This window comes from Zootoca vivipara, chromosome 7, assembly GCF_965207765.1.
Source record: "Zootoca vivipara chromosome 7, rZooViv2.hap1.1, whole genome shotgun sequence".
Taxonomy (NCBI): domain Eukaryota; kingdom Metazoa; phylum Chordata; class Lepidosauria; order Squamata; family Lacertidae; genus Zootoca; species Zootoca vivipara.
Window position 1 is genome coordinate 26,880,481 of NC_142590.1, and position 17,689 is coordinate 26,898,169.

The following is a 17,689-nucleotide window of genomic DNA, read 5'->3' on the forward strand; positions in this document are numbered from 1 at the left end:
TATATAATAGGGTTGTACCTGCCTCCAGCCTAAGAGCCGCTGTCCCTGCGCAGCAGAAAACATCCAAGGCTGGACATGACAACGTATCGTAGATGACATGGGGGGTGGGTTTGATTTTCTTTGTTAGCACAGGCCTTGTACATATCAGGGAGACACTGAACGAAACATCCAGAAGCACAGCTCCCTCAGAACTACCAAGCCAATCAGAGTGCAGGCTTCCTAAGCGTCAGCAAGCAAAAGCTCCACCTTTCCCTCTTTTGGTTATTTGACTTGAACATGAACACAATTAACCTGGAATGACCTCCTGTTGGAAGGGTGAACTTCCAACAAAACATTTTCTTCAAGGAGTGTGGGAGGTCATCCCACCACTCCTGCTTAGCACACTCTGAGAAGGCCATAAAAATCTGGTCTCCAGCTGTTTTTGAACTACAATTCCCATTGTCCCTGACCACTGGTCCTGCTAGCTAGGGGTGATGGGAGCTGTAGTCCAAAAAAGCTGGAGACCTAGTTTGGGAAACCCTGATCTAACAATATTGTAAGAAGCTTTAAACAGTTCCTAGGGTTCTGTGGGGGAAGTAAGACCATTCATGGGGCATGAGGGTGCTTCTAATATCTGGGGCAGACAGAACTCCAGTTTATTCTGAGCTCAAGGGTCCACAGCAATTGGCTTCCCCTTTCCCCCTTTGGAAGAAGAGAGGGGGCAGAGAATTTGGCAGTCTCCCTCATTGAGCAGCTTGACCAACTCTGCATCTTCTGGCTGTCCCCGCAGGGAATAACAGGAGGTCGTCTGAACGCAACCCGCTGCTCAGGTTTTCTCTCTCTTGGCAACCAACAACCGTGCTGCAGGCGCGGTGCCACGAAAGAGAACACCCTCTCCCAATTTCTGTCATGGAGGGTGGGTGGGGAGACCCGTAAGAGGCTGCGGGTGCAGGTATTAGTTCTCTTAAAAAGCGGGAAGAACCTAGGGTTAGTGCATCTAGGACAAAAGTGAGCTTTCTGGGTAAGACCAGCAGCACAGTCCAGCATCCTTATCTCACAGTGGCCAACCAGATGCCCATGGGAAACTGGAAAGAAGAATTCAAACACAGAGGCCCTGTTTAGCCTGGAGAAGAGAAGATTAAGGGGTGATATGATAGCCATGTTCAAATATATAAAAGGATGTCATATAGTGGAGGGAGAAAGGTTGTTTTCTGCTGCTCCAGAGAAGCGGACACGGAGCAATGGATTCAAACTACAAGAAAGAAGATTCCACCTAAACATTAGGAAGAACTTCCTGACAGTAAGAGCTGTTCGGCAGTGGAATTTGCTACCAAGGAGTGTGGTGGAGTCTCCTTCTTTGGAGGTCTTAAGCGGATTCTTAACAGGCATATGTCAAGAATGCTTTGATGGTGTTTCCTGCTTGGCAGGGGGTTGGACTGGATGGCCCTTGTGATCTCTTCCAACTCTATGATTCTATGATTTTTGGAATACTTGACTTGTATTTCCATACCTTAATCAGCACTGAATACATGACCATATAAGTTAACAGCTGCGGTAATTTAAGATACAAGACAACCCTTGCAAGTTATTTAAAATGGTGTTTGACAAACTTTACTTTTGACAGCAGATCTTGATAAACAACTGAATTAGCATGTGTGCTGTTACCCGAGTACTGTATCAGGATTCTACTCCTAAAACAGCCTTCTTTAGAAACAAAACACCCTCTGCAAAGAACAGGACTAAGAATGTTCATATCTTAAATACAAAGTGATTGGCAGATGATTCATTTTCTTGCTATTGTAACATGAAATCTGCCACATACAAAGTAGCAGTGATGTGAGGAATGTACCCAAGGCACTGAAGAAGATGGGTACAGTTAGACTGATGCTTATGTAAAGTTTGGTAAAAATAGTCATTTGGGGGTTTTTCCGTGTAGACCAAGAATAGACTTGAGGCAACTCCTTAGCAGTCCCTGTGTTCCTGAAAACTCAGCGGAAAATAAAACAGCAGTTTCACATTTTTAGTCTGTTATAGGTGGAATTTTCTTCGACTTGTGTCCATTTCACGGCGCTAAAAGATAAAGAAGTCATGAGTAAGAGACAAATTATTAAATATTAAACAATTTTAATAGGGTTTTTTTTTTTTTGCATGTTAGGAATGCTAAATACCAAGCATAGTTTCACAAGGGGTTTAGGTAGCCACATAAGCACTTCAAAAGTTAAAAGTCAGCCTCACTTTAGGTCATCAAATAATTTGGCTTGTGCTTCCTGGCTGGGCTAGCCCAAGACTTTCACTGCCCGAGGCTGATGGCAAGATGATGGCACTCGGGCTGGCAGCTAAATCTTACTTTGACACTGGTAGGCAAAAAAGGACTTGTTTTGGCACATGCCTAAGTAAGTCCCTGCTCCCGGTTTGGCGTTGTAAAGTGGCAGGGACAATCCCTACAATTTTACTGGGCTTCTGTGACCACCTAATAGGAACTGCCTGTGTGCCCCATCAGCTCTAAACATGGAACTGCAGAAAGAAAGCTGGGGTTGTCCCCGACCACAGTAATAAAAAAGGCACAGGACTAGGGACCAACAGCCTGAACCTGTGCATGCTTGCCATGTTCAATGGACCTTACTCCCAGGTAAATTATTTTTGCTTGGCAAATTGCCCTGCTTACTTTGTTATGGACAAGTCCATTAAAATAGTACCTAGGAACAAGCATAATTGAAAACAGGATTGCCTCAAATGGACAAGGTGCTGGCGAGTACAATGAATGATAGGGATAAGGCCCTCACAAGCAAACTTCTGGCTTGGTTATGAAAGACTGCACAGAGGAAGATGGAATTCTCTCAACAGCTGATCCAATGCCTTAAAAAAAGCCTTGAAACTACCCAAAAATATGGTTTTGCCATGGAACAAAGAGAACACATGAACTAGATCAGGCATCCCCAAACTTCGGCCCTCCAGATGTTTTGGACTACAATTCCCATCATTCCTGACCACCCGGTCCTGTTAGCTAGGGATCATGGGAGTTGTAGGCCAAAACATCTGGAGGGCCGCAGTTTGGGGATGCCTGAACTAGATGCATGGCTCTTTGCATTCTGGCTGCTGTCCAAGCTAAATATATAAAACTCTGTCACTCCATATTCAGGAAAAGCAATATGGAAATGGCAATTTCAAGTATTTTAAAATATTTTTAGAAGAAAGAAGTTGCATACCCAATTAAATGCACTACTACTTGCACCCTGTAAATGTTGTCTAGCCTCTTGACATTTCTTACATATACAGAATTCTTCATTGTTAAGAGATTGTTGAAATATAATACCTTGTGAATCCATTCATATTCGCCAAATTTAGAATCAAACGTTCCCTTTTGAAGAGACCTTAATTTCAGGGTAAAGCGTGGGCCCAGTTCTTGAATTGCCACCCTTTTCTCATTTTTGAAGATGTATCTTTAAAAGATTATAGGAAACATTAGCAAAAATGTCAAACGCAGTAAGTTCTCATACCTTATAACAGAAGTTTCCACTCACCTATGGAATCTGAAAAATATATAGTCACGCTGATTGTGAAATGTAGCTACTTGTCTACCGACGAACTGAGGATCGTGAGGGAATAAAGAAGCAAACATCCGCCCAATGGAATGGCCCAACCGTGTTGTAAAGTTGTTCAGGATTATTTCAGGCTGATGTTCTGAGGGAGCTTTTCCTTTTCGCTAGAACAAATCAGAGTATTACACTGAGCACACAGTCACACAAGTTGGAAGACTCTGCTTGTGAAAATAAACTCACCTTTATTTCTTTACGCAGACGAACACTACTCATCCTAAAATGAGCAGTTGGACCTTCAGGCAAGTGACTTAACACAAGCCCATCTATTCCAACAGTTAAGACAAACACAATTAGAAAGTTACAGGTAGGTAGCCGTGCTGGTCTGCCATACTTGAAACAAAATAAAAAAATTCCTTCCAGTAGCACCTTAGAGACCAACTAAGTTTGTCATGGGTATGAGCTTTCATGTGCATGCATACTTCTTGAGATACACTGAAGAAGTGTGCATGAACACGAAAACACCAACAAAGGAAGAATGGCAAGCCAAGGATATGCTGTACGCCAGGCATCGGCAACCTCCGGTCCATGGAGGCCGTTTATCCGGCCCACGGGCTGCCCATGAACCGAGCTGCCCGCTTGGCAAGTCCCCTGCGCGCTGCAGTAAACCAGCGCAGCGCGGGGACTCGCCGAGCAGCACCGGAAATCGCTTCTGCACAGCCGCAGAAGCAATTTCCGGTGCTGGCTGCCCATTTCCAAAATGTCCGCAGCGCCACCAGAAATGGCTTCTGTGCCTGTACGGCCCTTGTCCGGCCCACAGACAGTCCGTGGGAATCTTCCAGCTCACAGGAAGAAAAGGTTGCCGACACCTAGACTACGTGGAACTGCCTAAGTTGACAGAGAGGATACATGAGAGAGACAACATTGATTTCTTTTTCTTTTTTTAAAAAATATTTTTATTAATTTTCCAATTAAAACCAATTATATCACATTCAATATTTCAAATTATACACATATATATATCAATCAAACCGAATGTTATGCCAAATCATCTAAAGAATTTTTTATTTGGGTTCCCATGCTTCAAGAAATTGGGAATTCCTCGCAACTGTCCACTGCCGTCTTTTTTCTAAAGTTCAAATCGTCCTCCAAGTTCATAATAATCCAGATCTTCCCCTTACAGTCACATAGATGTTTTCCACTTTCATCCGATTGTTTCCCAGCCGCTGAGATAAATATCAAACAACGTTTCACAGATGTTCTTTCTCCTGTGTGAGTTAATCAGTCCAGCCTCCCCATAAATCTTCTTAATGGAGCTCCTTGTTGCGTCGAAGCAGCCCGAAGCAGCGCCATCTCAAAAAGCTCAAATCACTTTCGCTTTCTCTCATAGCCATGAAGATTCACGATCATTATAGAATTTACAGCTTTTTCAGGCAGGAGACCCAAACATCAAACCATAAACTCTTGGTAAATTAATGGATCTCCTTGCCCTATAGCTGAACTTAGCTTCAGGTCGCTGCTCCAATTTAAAGTGCGTCACAACTCATAAATCCTCCGAGCGCGTCCAGAACTCCTTCCGCCCAACTAGGGGGAGGCTTTTCTCATCGGCAACTCCACATCTTTAAAAAAAATATGCTCAGTAACAACAGTTATAAAGTTCAACTCACACAGTCTTTTGCTTCTCTTTCACTCCAAACAAGCCAGGACATCGCGTCCGGGAAGGTACAAGGCAACAATATGAAGGGAAAAAAAATAAAAACTCGCTTCCCTTATCGCTCCGTCCCCATCAATCCTTCTTCCAGATGCAGTACAATCTTTGACTCCTCTCCTTTCAGCAGCATAAATTTCTCAGCAGTAAACAGCGCTTCTTCCCCTCCTTCTGAAGTATGTCCATAGATTTAAGCCTAATTATCTTCTTTAACCATGGAAATCCCCGCCATGCAGATTAGCGTCCGGGAGTCCTGGCCCTCGTAAGTGCTCAGCCCAAGCTCCCCCCACTCCGAAAACAGTCGGAGTGGGTCTGGGGGCATCGCGGGCCAACGGCCCCTCTCCGTAACCCCCGGAGAGGGTAGGGGGTTGCCATTTACTCCCCTAGCAACCGCCAAATTCCTTACGAAGGTCAGAGAGATGGAAAACAGGTCCGCCATTCCTGCAGGCGGAGACAACATTGATTTCAAAAAGGAGTGGGAACCATTTATAAACTATATAAAAAGACAGTATAAAGATTTGGACTCATTGGCAGGTTTTGACTAAACTTTCACAACTATATAAGAGGTAAAACCATCAGGGTATAGAAATTGTTTAATAAATCAATACGGAAACATGGGGGAAGCCAAAGAGGGGAGAGGGGAAAATATGGATATATGGATATATAAATTGTTTAAGATTTGTGGAAAATTTGTGGTTATAATTTGAAAATTCAATAAAAAAATATTATTATTTTTAAAAAAGACAAACACAATTAAACAATTTTCAAATAAAAGCACTCGGTTCAAAGGCAGCTTCTGTAGAAACTTAAAATAGTGACAGACTATCCAGCGCAAGAGTAATAATTATTGCACTTACCATTCTATACTTTATGCAAAACTGCAGTTTCCACATTACATATCATACATGCACACCCTTAAGGACCACTAAAATGCTGTTTTTGCTTATAATCTAATTGTGCTCTCATTATTATTGTCTGTCTTGCCAAGGACAGCAATCGTCAACAGTAGCAGTACAGTAACTACTGTATAAAAGAGAGTCTCTCATATGTGAAGGATACTTGGTACTTTACGATCTTCATTAATAACAATCAGATCTGTGAAGTCCCTCGAGATACACTGTGGAATAATTCTTTTTAGAGCCAGTCCTCTTCGATAGTAAACATGTGAATTCGGAATACAAGTTGATAACTGTTCACAGAATCTCACAGTTCTCTGCAAAAAAAGAAAGAAAAATGTTTATGCAAAAGACTTTGTTGAGTGAGATAATTCTGGAGGAAAACACAGCAGATAACCAATTAATTCTGATATCTTGGCTAAAAAAATTATATCAAGTTATTCTTCCATTATAGCCACCAAATATTTTAAGAGTTTTTCTTCAAACATGATTTTTGTGAATGGGTTATTGCACTTCAGTTTTTAAGGTTATATGGAAATGTGTATAATTAAACATTTTTTATATATATATATATATATATATATATATATATATATATATATATATATATAATATAATATAATTATATATATATATAATTAAACCTACGGGACCGCCTCTCCTGGTATGCCCCGCGGAGGACCTTAAGGTCCACAAATAATAATATTCTGGAGATCCCGAGTCATAAGATGGCTAGATTGGCCTCTACTAGAGCCAGGGCCTTTTCAGTACTGGCCCCAACCTGGTGGAACGCTCTTTCCCAGGAGACCAGGGCCCTGCGGGATTTGTCATCTTTCCGCAGGGCCTGCAAGACAGAGCTGTTCCGCCTGGCCTTTGGGTTAGACTCAGCCTGACCCCTGTGTTTTCTCCCTCATGGCTTGGATTTATGGCCTACTTGAAATGAGGCTGCACTTTAAATTTTAATACTGTATTTTAATCTGTATTTTAATTAATTGTTTTTATGTTTTATTGTGGTTCTGTTGGTGTCAGCCGCCCTGAGCCCAGTTTTTGACTGGGGAGGGCAGGGTATAAATAAAAATTTATTATTATTATTATTATTATTATTATTATTATTATTATTATTAAAAATCATGATTGTCCTGAATCAATTCTTAAATTTATGCACTGTAGCCACATTAAATTCCAGCATGCACTCTCTACAAAATATGAAGGAAGGCCCAACTGGGGAATTCTGATGTGCCAGAAGAATGCCACTCCATTTTCTGTGCGTGTCTGACCAAACATTTGAATTGAATGTGGCTGGAGTAAATAAATGTTCAAGAAAACAGTAACTGGATGCTGTAGATTATTGTGCGTCATTCTTCTTTAAAAAGAAGAAACTGGCAGTAGATCATACACATTATAGTTTACAAACAGATAAGAAATCTAGAGCAAATAAACAATCCTGCAATATTATGCCTCCTGACCTTACGTATAAGCTAGGTGTAACAAGCTTTTACCATCTTTCTATTTATTTTATTTAAAAGTTTTTTTTTACCCCACGGGGCCTGTCAGATGTTGTGATAAGAATCTTTGGAACCGTCTGCCTGTTGAAATAGGGTGCAAATTCATCTGTAGCTTCATCCAAAGTAACCTGGAAATATAAAATGATAAATATTGCATTGATGACGCTAAAAATCAAAACCTTCAATTTGGGAGAGTTAACAGCCAGTAATCATTTCATACCAGAAAAATACATATACTTGTAGACATTTGGATAACAATCTTTAAATATTAAGCAACACATATGAGGCCCTTTAAAATAAGGTTGCAACATAAGGATCAGAGGTACTTCTTTTAATCTACCGTCAGGCAGATACTTCAGGTATATTTTCAAGACAGGACCATACAAGGCTGCCTTAAGCCAGGTCAGACTGTGTGTGCCCATCTAAATTGGTATTATCTTATCTAACTTGCAGCAGCTCTCCAATCTTTCACACCTTCTGCTTTCAGATCACTTTAGATTTCAGAGATTGACCTGGGGCCTTCTGAGAAAAATCTTAGGGAAACTTGCTTTATCTTGCAAAAGAAAAACCCAGTGTTTAATATTTTATTGAGAAATAGGCTCTACCAGCTTGAAAATTTAATATTTGATCAGTAACCTAAGGCTATTAATGGCCTATTACAAAACAGAAAAAAAGGAATTAAAATACTTTTATCCACATCCGTCTACTTTGGTTATTTATTAAATGTAATCATGCAAAAACTATTCAGAATATACGTAAGGGAAATGTTATTCGACATTGGCACATATTAAGGGAAACCATAGTTTTCTCAAATAGTGCTACCTCTTCATCGTTTGGATCAACTGTGGTTTCATCATATACACGCTGGTTTTCAATTGTCTTTGGTACCGGCTTTGGTGGTGCCTGTAAGAAATAAAAATAATATAAATAAATATTCATGTCATCTCTTTTTCCAACAACTGCTCCAGTAGATTTTTAAAATAAAAATATTATTATAGCATTTACTGAATTTATATACCGCCTTATACCCGGAGGTCTCAGGGCGGTTCACAGAACAAAATCAAAATATAAAACAATATATATATATATAATCAAAATACAAACAACAGCCCAACAACCCCACCCACCCCCATTTTAAAAGGACATAGGATGTCAATCAAATCAACCAAAGGCCTGGTTAAAAAGGAACTTCTTGCCGGGCGCCTAAAGGTGTATAATGAAGCTCCCTGCGAAGAGCATTCCACAGACTGTGTTAAGTGTGTTGATTAAGTCTGGTGGTAGAAAGAAAGTTACTAGGACCTCCTCTAGCCAAAATGTACTAACACCAAAAACGTAACTGTCCTCTAAAACTGTACCGCAAAGTAGCTAAGTTTCTATTAGCTACTCAAAACAATGTGCTCACATCAAGTGTAATCAATTTTAATAACTTCTGAATGTTTAAGGGTTTTAACCAGAATTATAACTATAGAAATTATCAAAATTCTGCAATTACTAAAATGTATTACATTTGCATACAAGCAAGCAGTGGTTGTGCTCCAAAACTGTTTTTCTTACAACAGCATAAAATTCACTAATACAGTACTTCTGTAATGCATGAAAAGGCTAGCAAAATGGCAACACCACCTTAGTATTTGGTTATCACATTGCATATTTTCAAAGTCCTGCAGCTGCAGACCAGTACTCAAACCCACTGTCAAGGGTCTACCAGAGTTGGTGGCGCTGTAGGTTAAACCAGAGCCTAGGGCTTGCCGATCAGAAGGTCTGCGATTCGAATCCCCATGACGGGGTGAGCTCCCATTGTTCGGTCCCAGCTCCTGCCAACCTAGCAGTTCGAAAGCACGAAGTGTAAGGAGATAAATAGGTACCGTTCTGTCAGAAAGGTGAACGGCGTTTCCGTGCGCTGCTCTGGTTCGCCAGAAGCGGCTTAGTCATGCTGGCCACATGACCTGGAAGCTGTACACCGGCTCCCTCGGCCAGTAAAGTGAGATGAGCATCTCAACCCCAGAGTCATCCGCAACTGGACCTAATGGTTAGGGGTCCCTTTACCAGAGTTGAAGGCTCTCATGCTTTGGGTCTATCGACCCACACCCACATTTTCCCATTAAGTTTTTATCTAGCAGGGGACAACTGCTGTCAACCATTTTCAATTCCCCACAACACCCAGGAGCAACACTATGCCAGGGCTTTGTGGGCAAATTGTGGGTGCTTACAGTCACATATTGCAAATAATGGAACTGCTGCTACCCTTCACCATTCATACACATACCAAGGAGCTCCCATTCAACAACTCTTCATTGGAGCTTCCCTCAAGCCTGGAAGATGTTATTATTTGCAATAGTATCCATGTAAGGCAGAATAGTATTATCACCTCTATGTTACGGATGGTGTGAATCCATAATGTGAAAACATTGTGTGTGTTTGTGTTATGGGGGGTACAGTTTGGTTAACAGAGTAGAGGGCAATTTGATGATGAAATCAGTTATCTAGAGCAGTACTGGGCTCTCCACTTTCAAGCTCAGACTGGGCAGCCATCTGTTGGGGATGCTCTAGTTCTAATTTCCTGCACTGAGTAGGAGGTTGGACTAAATAGGCTATGAAGGCCCCTCCAGGTCTAGTATTTCACGGAGTCCCCACAGTCACATAACCTATCTATCTAATGGTATTGCACCCAATGGCGAGAATGTTTTCTAAGACCACTTGCTTCAACAAATGTACACGTATCAGTAATTCACTGTACAAGAGAAAATAAACTATACAAAGTCAGTTGCATGTCAATGAACATTTACTTTTATTAATAAAAAAGTACATATTAAGACACATTAAATTCCTATTTCTTCCCCTTTACCTTGTCTCCAAGTGCTTCTCGCTCCTTTTTTCTCTTTTTCTTAATGGCTAATTTCTCCTGGACCATACAGGGAGGAAAGAAAGAAAAGAAAATGTGCTGATAAACTTGGGAACTAAGAATGAACGAACAGGCACATCCTTCTCACGAACGATAGCAAAGCTAGTATATATAGAAGTTCAGGTACTGATCACATAGATGAGATAAAAACCTCAACACACTGTTCTCAACAATAAGTTTTAAAGCCAGAAGAACTTGCCCCAGTTCTTCCCTACCTCTCTTCCAAGATGTGCACAGTAGTGTTATCCCATTTTCTTCCCCCCAGTCACCCTGTGGCTCAATCTGAGGGAACTGACTTGCCCAGCCCATCGATTTGAGTTTTTGCCTGAGTGGGCACTTGAAATTGGGTCTGACGGGCCGAAATCAAACGAAAAGGCGTACAGTACCTCCAGGTCCCTCTCACGATCCTAAAGACGAAGCATCTCCCTGTCCCAGTCTCGGTATTTTGTTAATATTTCATCCCAAAAAACACACCCACGTGTTTAAACGTCCTCACGTCTAACGCTCCCAACCATCCCTCCCCCTCCTCATTTCAGGCTCCCCAAACTCCGAGCACCTGCGAAGATTATCTGCCAGCGACCACCCTTCCCAACCTCCCTCCCTCAACTCGCACCTTCCTTTGCTGCTGCTTCCAGCGCAGAAACATGAAATGACGCCGCTGCTTGTTCTTGATTTCCGAGACGCTGAAAGACGGCGGGAACACGACCTGGCCCTGCTCGGGGCCGCTGCCTTGTCCCCCCTCAGGGCCAAGCCCTTCGCTGGATCTCTCAGCATCGTGCTGCTCCTTCTGCCGCTTCTTCCCTTTCCCCGGGATGCCGGCCATGCTGTCTCCCTCAGCCACTGACCTTTCACCCCGCTCTTCCACTTCCTCTTCCGGGCTCACCCCCCCCCCGCGACAGGCTCGCGTGAGTGCGCGTGCGCAAGCGGGCAACCGCCGCATCTATTTTCGGATTTTTAACGTACCTGAGTCACAGCGTTCTATACGCGCGACTCTGAGCCTGCGCATTATGCGAAGGCTGAGACAAAGTTGTTTTTCGTAGGGGAGCGTAAGTAAAATGGGAGATTATCAGGAGGGCTGTGTGTGCTTTACCGCAACGTTCCGAAATCGTTACATTTAAAACTTTCGGGGTAGGGGGGAAGTAAAAGGGTGCTAAGCGCATGCTCAGAGCCGTCAAGCCTCGCCCGGCAGGACGAGTTAGGCGTGGAAGACACTTTGCGCATGCGCGAAATGACGCCAAGGGCAATCCTTAGAGATAGAAAAGATGCAGAATGTATCTTAAGGATATATGGTTTACAGTATTTGCACATTTATACAACCTGAGCTTAAACCATGACCACCCCAAGAAGGTGTTCATAGGCACAGCAGAATTAGATTCCAGCAGAAATCATGGATGCTTTAAGTTGAAATTTCTGCATTGCAGGGGGTTCAACTAGATGACCCTTGGTGTCCCTTCCAACTCAACTATTCTGTGATTCAATGTCCATCAGAGGCCCCAGCCCTCTGCTCACATACACAACTCACTCTGATTTTGTTCTTCTAGCTACCAACCAGTTGAGGGAGCCCTTTGGCACAGAGCCACTACCTTATGTTCCCTTAAGGACAAGTGTGCATGCACACAAAAGCTCATACTAACTTACCGGTAGTTGGTCTCGTAGGTGCTACTGGAAGGAATTATGCTGTCACCAAGAAGCTGGCCCGGCTATTCCAATAATTCAGGCTTCCTCAACCTTGGCCCTCCATATGTTTTTTGGCCTACAACTCCCATGACCCCTAGCTAGCAGGATCAGTGGTCAGGGATGATGGGAATTGTAGTCTCAAAAACATCTGGAGGGCTGAGGTTGAGGAAGCCTGCAATAATTGAAATCCTTGCTGGATCTGGGAATTAGAAGGGATTCAGGCAAACAACCTATCCCCTCCTCCAAAAAAAACCCTCACAACATTTAAAATACATTGTTAGATTTAAAGCGGCAATTAGGGTGAAATTCCATTATTCTTGTTGGGACAAAATCCTAGCATGTGACATTTTACCCAACAATTTATGATAATATATTTAGAAGCGGGCAGCAATCCTAATGTGTGTGTGCACAGTTCCACACATACAAGTCTCATTAAAATGAATGAACACCACAGTTTTCTACCCATTCATCCTTGAGTGCGCCAGGGACCCATCAAGTTGCCATCTGGCCCACCCCATCTCATGAAACTTGCAACAATGTGCACTTAAGAAGTAAATAAAAAATACACTCCTAGGGCGCCATACAATACATGCTATTTAACAATCCAGTAATTAATTAGCATTGTTACCTGATACAACAAACGTCAAGCAATTTTGGGTTAGTGATGAGACATAGGCTGAGCAGAGATCAACACCAGAATATGTGCTCTGAACTTTACAGAATACAGCCATTTATTTGAAAGTGCTATTGATTTGAAGGGCTGTCCAGCCCAAGGCCAATTTAAAGACGAGGAACCATAAGAAGGAAGAGCAGGGGGCTTGATGTTTTCCATAAACAGAACCAGAATACTGTAGCAGATTGAGCTGGTTATGTGGTCACATACTTCCCCAATAAAGTGAGCTGTGTTGTGTTTCTGTTTAACTTTAAATGACTAATGGGTTTCTGAATTTGCATCTACACATATAAATTAGCACATGCTAATGTGTCCTTTGGGGGGGGGGGAAGCATTTCCTCTTCTTTGGCAGTGTTTAGACAGAACACTAGGCTGTAGGACTACATAAAAGTGTTCCTTACTATTGCATAGGCTCTTGAGACTGGAAGTAAAGGAGTGTGTAGAGCTAAATCTGCACTGCCAGAACTCAACCTGCATTTACCAGTAATTATAGACATGTTTAGTTCAGTGGATACGCAAAGTGTGGAGACACGTCCCCCCACCCAAATCTATAAAAGCAGGGGAACAATTGGTCTGTCTAGGGTCCCAGCAGACTACAAGGACACTTGAGTTACCTTTCCTTTAATTAAAAGTTACTAGGATGTCTGGAAAAGTGTACTTATAGAGAATAGACAGAAGAGTCAGTAATTTCAGGCAACAAATGATCAGTGTCCTTTCCTGTGATCTGCTGCTGCAGTTGAATTTACTGCTTGTTTTATTGCAAGTATCTTCATAAAAGAGGAAATGTATAATATTTTCATTTTCAGCTATTTCCCTTTTATACTTACGTAGTTGTAAAGTTCTTTCCTGAAAGTAGTTTTGCATTTTGGTGGATTACAAAAGTTGATGAACTTGAAAAACATGAGCATAGATTCCAACAAGACCTGTTTTTTTATTTGCCATACAACACCGTCACACTGCCTGCATTTAAAAAAAAAAAAAAAAATATTTTTATTAATTTTCCAATTAAAACCAATTATATCACATTTCAATATTTCAAATTATACACATATATATATCAATCAAACCGAATGTTATGCCAAATCATCTAAATAATTTATTTTCGGGTTCCCATGCTTCAAGAAATTGGGAATTCCTCGCAACTGTCCACTGCCGTCTTATTTCTAAAGTTCAAATCGTCCTCCAAGCTCATAATATTCCAAATCTTCCCCTTACAGTCACCTAGATGTTTTCCACTTTCATCCGATTGTTCCAGCTGCTGAGATAAATGTCAAACGAAGTTTCACAGATGTTCTTTCTCCTGTGTGAGTTAATCAGTCCAGCCTCCCCATAAATCTTCTTAGTGGAGCTCCCTGTTGCGACGGAGTAGCAGCGCCATCTTAAAAGGCTCAAATCACTTTCATTTTCTCTCATAGCCATGAAGATTTACGATTTATTTATCTTTATAGAATTTACAGCTTTTTCAGGCAGGAGACCCAAACATCCAACCATGAACTCTTGGTAAATTAATGGATCTCCTTGCCCTATAGCTGAACTTAGCTTCAGGTCGCTGCTCCAATTTAAAGTGCGTCACAGCTCATAAATCCTCCGAACGCGTCCAGAACTCCTTCCGTCTGACTAGGGGGGGGCTTTTCTCATCGGCAACTTCACGTCTTTAAGAAATATGCTCAGTAACAACAGCTATAGAGTTCAACTCACACAGTCTTTTGCTTCTCTTTCACTCCAAACAAGCCAGGACATCGCGTCCGGGAAGATACGAGGCAACAATATGAAGATTTTGTTTTAAAAGTGCTACTGGTGCTACTTAGCACCAGGGCAGGTGTCTACGTATTATGTAGTTTATTAAGCTTATCATCACCCAGACATGATAGGCTCTAAATTCATGCTAAGTGTTTAATTAAAAATATGAAACGGTCAATTCCTTGAGGTGTCTACATTTCCTTCTGTGTATGTAAAGCAGCTCTCTCACACATACTAATATTTATAAGAATTACACATAGAACTTGTGTGATTTAAAGCAACAGATTTCAAAATTCAAAATTCCAGATTTCAAAATTCAAAATTGATAAAAATGTAAGTGGCATATACATAAGTTGTCTGAACAAATAAAAACAAATGCTAAAGAATGAAGCATCTATCACAGGAGGTACTTTTCCCTCCTGAGCTCCTCAAACTCCCCCCCCCCTTTTGTAATGGGCACACAGCCTCTCCTGGGCCTCACAGCCTGGCTTGCTACATCAGGTGTAGCACAATAGCCCATCACCAGTCCATACTACATGGAATGTGGAGAAGCGGCACATTATTTTTTGCTGTAGCCAGGAAAACGTGACCCACGATGACTAAACAACAGCAAAATTCTCTGACTAAATTTGCATCAGTCCAGCAGCATTCGTCTTGCTTGTCCCCTATCCTCCTGTGGCAACGCTGGCCATTTTGCTCAGGGCTTGCTCAAATCTGGAGCTAGCAGTAAGGGATCACTTGCACATCCTCCAACATTTCTCTGGTGAAAATAGGGAAGGAAAAGCAGCACATTCTGGTATCGAATCGGAATCCGGGACGGCTTCTGTAAATCCAGGACTGTCCCTGGAAAATTGGGACACTTGGAGGGTCTGCTCTTGCTACATCACATTTGCACACATGTAATCACATCATTGTCTTCCTTGTTCCTATTCTTTGAACCTGCATTACCTGAAATATTGGCTTATAATACTTATACTGTTGAAATTCACATTGCCACTATGACAGATTGATTGTCTTTATCCCCAGGTGAACTGCTACTGTTGTCCCTAGGCTTATTTCCAATAAACTCTAGGGAATACAAACACACGTACACACACACACATGTGATACTATCATTGACGAAGTTGTGATTTAAATAACACTTTAATAAAAAGGCATAACTACTGAATTAAATCATAACTCAAACTGTGGGAAGCATAGAGTATTTCTTAATAGAGACAGGATGTCTCCTTCAGGATGTTGTACTGATTATATATACCAGTATATCTTTATGCACCAAACATGCACATAGCAAATAGCTACTTATACTAAAAGGCTTTACAGATGCAATGCCCCAAATATGCAACTGGTTGTTTACTAAGCAAAAGTTACATTCAAAAAGTGCCGTGCGTAGCAGATTTTGACTGCAATCCTACTTGACAGAGATTTCGGTGGGATTCCTGAGTAAATGCAGAAAGGGTCTGGCAGTATGAAGCTTCTAGCACATGTAGAAGTGACTTTAGAGCACAAGCACTTTTTCTGAGAGAAAATAATGCAATGTGGAAAAAACGTAAAAGTCTACTCACAAAAATAGCATTCTTGCATACCGTCCAAGTGTCCCTAGTGACTGGCCAGAAATGAGACCTTGGGGTCATAGTGGATAGGTAAATGAAGATGTCTACCTCACCAGCTGTGAAAAAGGTGAATTCTATGGAAGGAATCATCAGGAAAGGATTTGAAAATGCAGACCCTCCAAGCATCCCTGTGTTCCAGGGACAGCCCCAGATTTACAGAAGCTTCTGATTTGATCCTGGGAAGTCCCACTTTTCATCGGATAAATGTTGGAGGGTATGGAGTTATGCGACCTCGAGCTAAGGAAATAAGTAACTATACAACCTTTAGAAGACATATGAAGGCAGCCCTGTATAGGGAAGCTTTTTAATGTTTAATGTTTTATTATGTTTTTTATATATAGAATACGTTGGAAGCCACCCAGAGTGGCTAGTGCAGACATCCCCAAACTGCGGCCCTCCAGGTGTTTTGGCCTACAACTCCCATGATCCCTAGCTAACAGGACCAGTGGTCAGGGATGATGGGAATTGTAATCCAAAACATCTGGAGGGCCAAAGTTTGGGGATGCCTGGGCTAGTGCAACCCAGTCAGATGGGCAGGGTGTTGTTGTTGTGGTTGTTGTTGTTGTTATAATACAGTCGTACCTCGAGTTACGTACGCTTCAGGTTGCATACTTTTCGGGTTACGTACTCGGCAAACCCGAAAGCGTTTACTGCCCGGTTCGCCCCGCACGCATGCGCAGAAGCGTTCTGCACAGTTCGCGCATGCGCAGAAGCATGCTTCCGCGGTTGTTAGGGTTACGTACTTTTCGGGTTACGTACCGCACTCCGGAACGAATCAGGTACGTAACCCGAGGTATGATCCCTATTCTCATCGAAGAAATGTTGAAGGGTATGAAATAAAAGGGCCAGGGTCACAATACTGTTACATAAATCTATGGTTCAACTGCACTTGGAATACTGTGTAAAGTTCTGGCAGCCTCACCTCAAAAAGGATAGTGCAGAGTTGGAAAAGGTTCAGAAAAAGGCAACGAAAATGATCAAGGGGATGGGGCAACACCCTGTGAGCATCTGGAGCTCAGACATGATTTCTAACTGGTCCAGTTTATGCAGGCAAATTAGCTGAGATAATTCAAAGTTTCTAGTCATTTGGGACAAGTGCAAATACTTTTACTATTTACTGGGAGAAAATAACTAAAAATACACAAAGGGTTATTCTGTGCAGAACCCTTTCTCAGCTAGTGTTGAGGGTTCCCTTTTATGGCCTTTGCAAAAGAAAAGAAAAATTACTTAAATATGCAAGATTCAATGATTTCATACCACCTCTTTATATAAGGAAGTTGTCATTTGCAACTATAACACTAAATCATCTCCCTCAGATCCTTATGGCGATGATCCTTATGATGACTGCTCATTGTCTGCTTCTTTGAGCTGAGTGTTTTGTGCCTTTCCTATCTGCATGAACTTCATGCCAGAAAAGATGGGTGGATTTGGGCTGGATTGCCTCCCCTGGGCCTGGTTCT

The 17,689-nt window shown here is 41.9% G+C and overlaps 1 protein-coding gene across 1 annotated transcript; it reads right to left on the reverse strand.

Annotated features, from left to right (window-relative positions):
- Positions 1–1,564: 1,564 nt before the first annotated feature.
- RPF1 (ribosome production factor 1 homolog) lies at positions 1,565–11,381 on the reverse strand. Its single transcript, XM_035123994.3, has 9 exons — positions 11,140–11,381; positions 10,470–10,526; positions 8,447–8,527; positions 7,657–7,752; positions 6,283–6,436; positions 3,759–3,841; positions 3,501–3,682; positions 3,293–3,419; positions 1,565–2,049 (listed from the first exon to the last, which is right to left on the reverse strand). The coding sequence occupies exons 1-9, from the start codon at positions 11,347–11,349 to the stop codon at positions 2,008–2,010; spliced, it is 1,032 nt and encodes a 343-aa protein (XP_034979885.1). The 5' UTR covers positions 11,350–11,381; the 3' UTR covers positions 1,565–2,007.
- Positions 11,382–17,689: the final 6,308 nt, after the last annotated feature.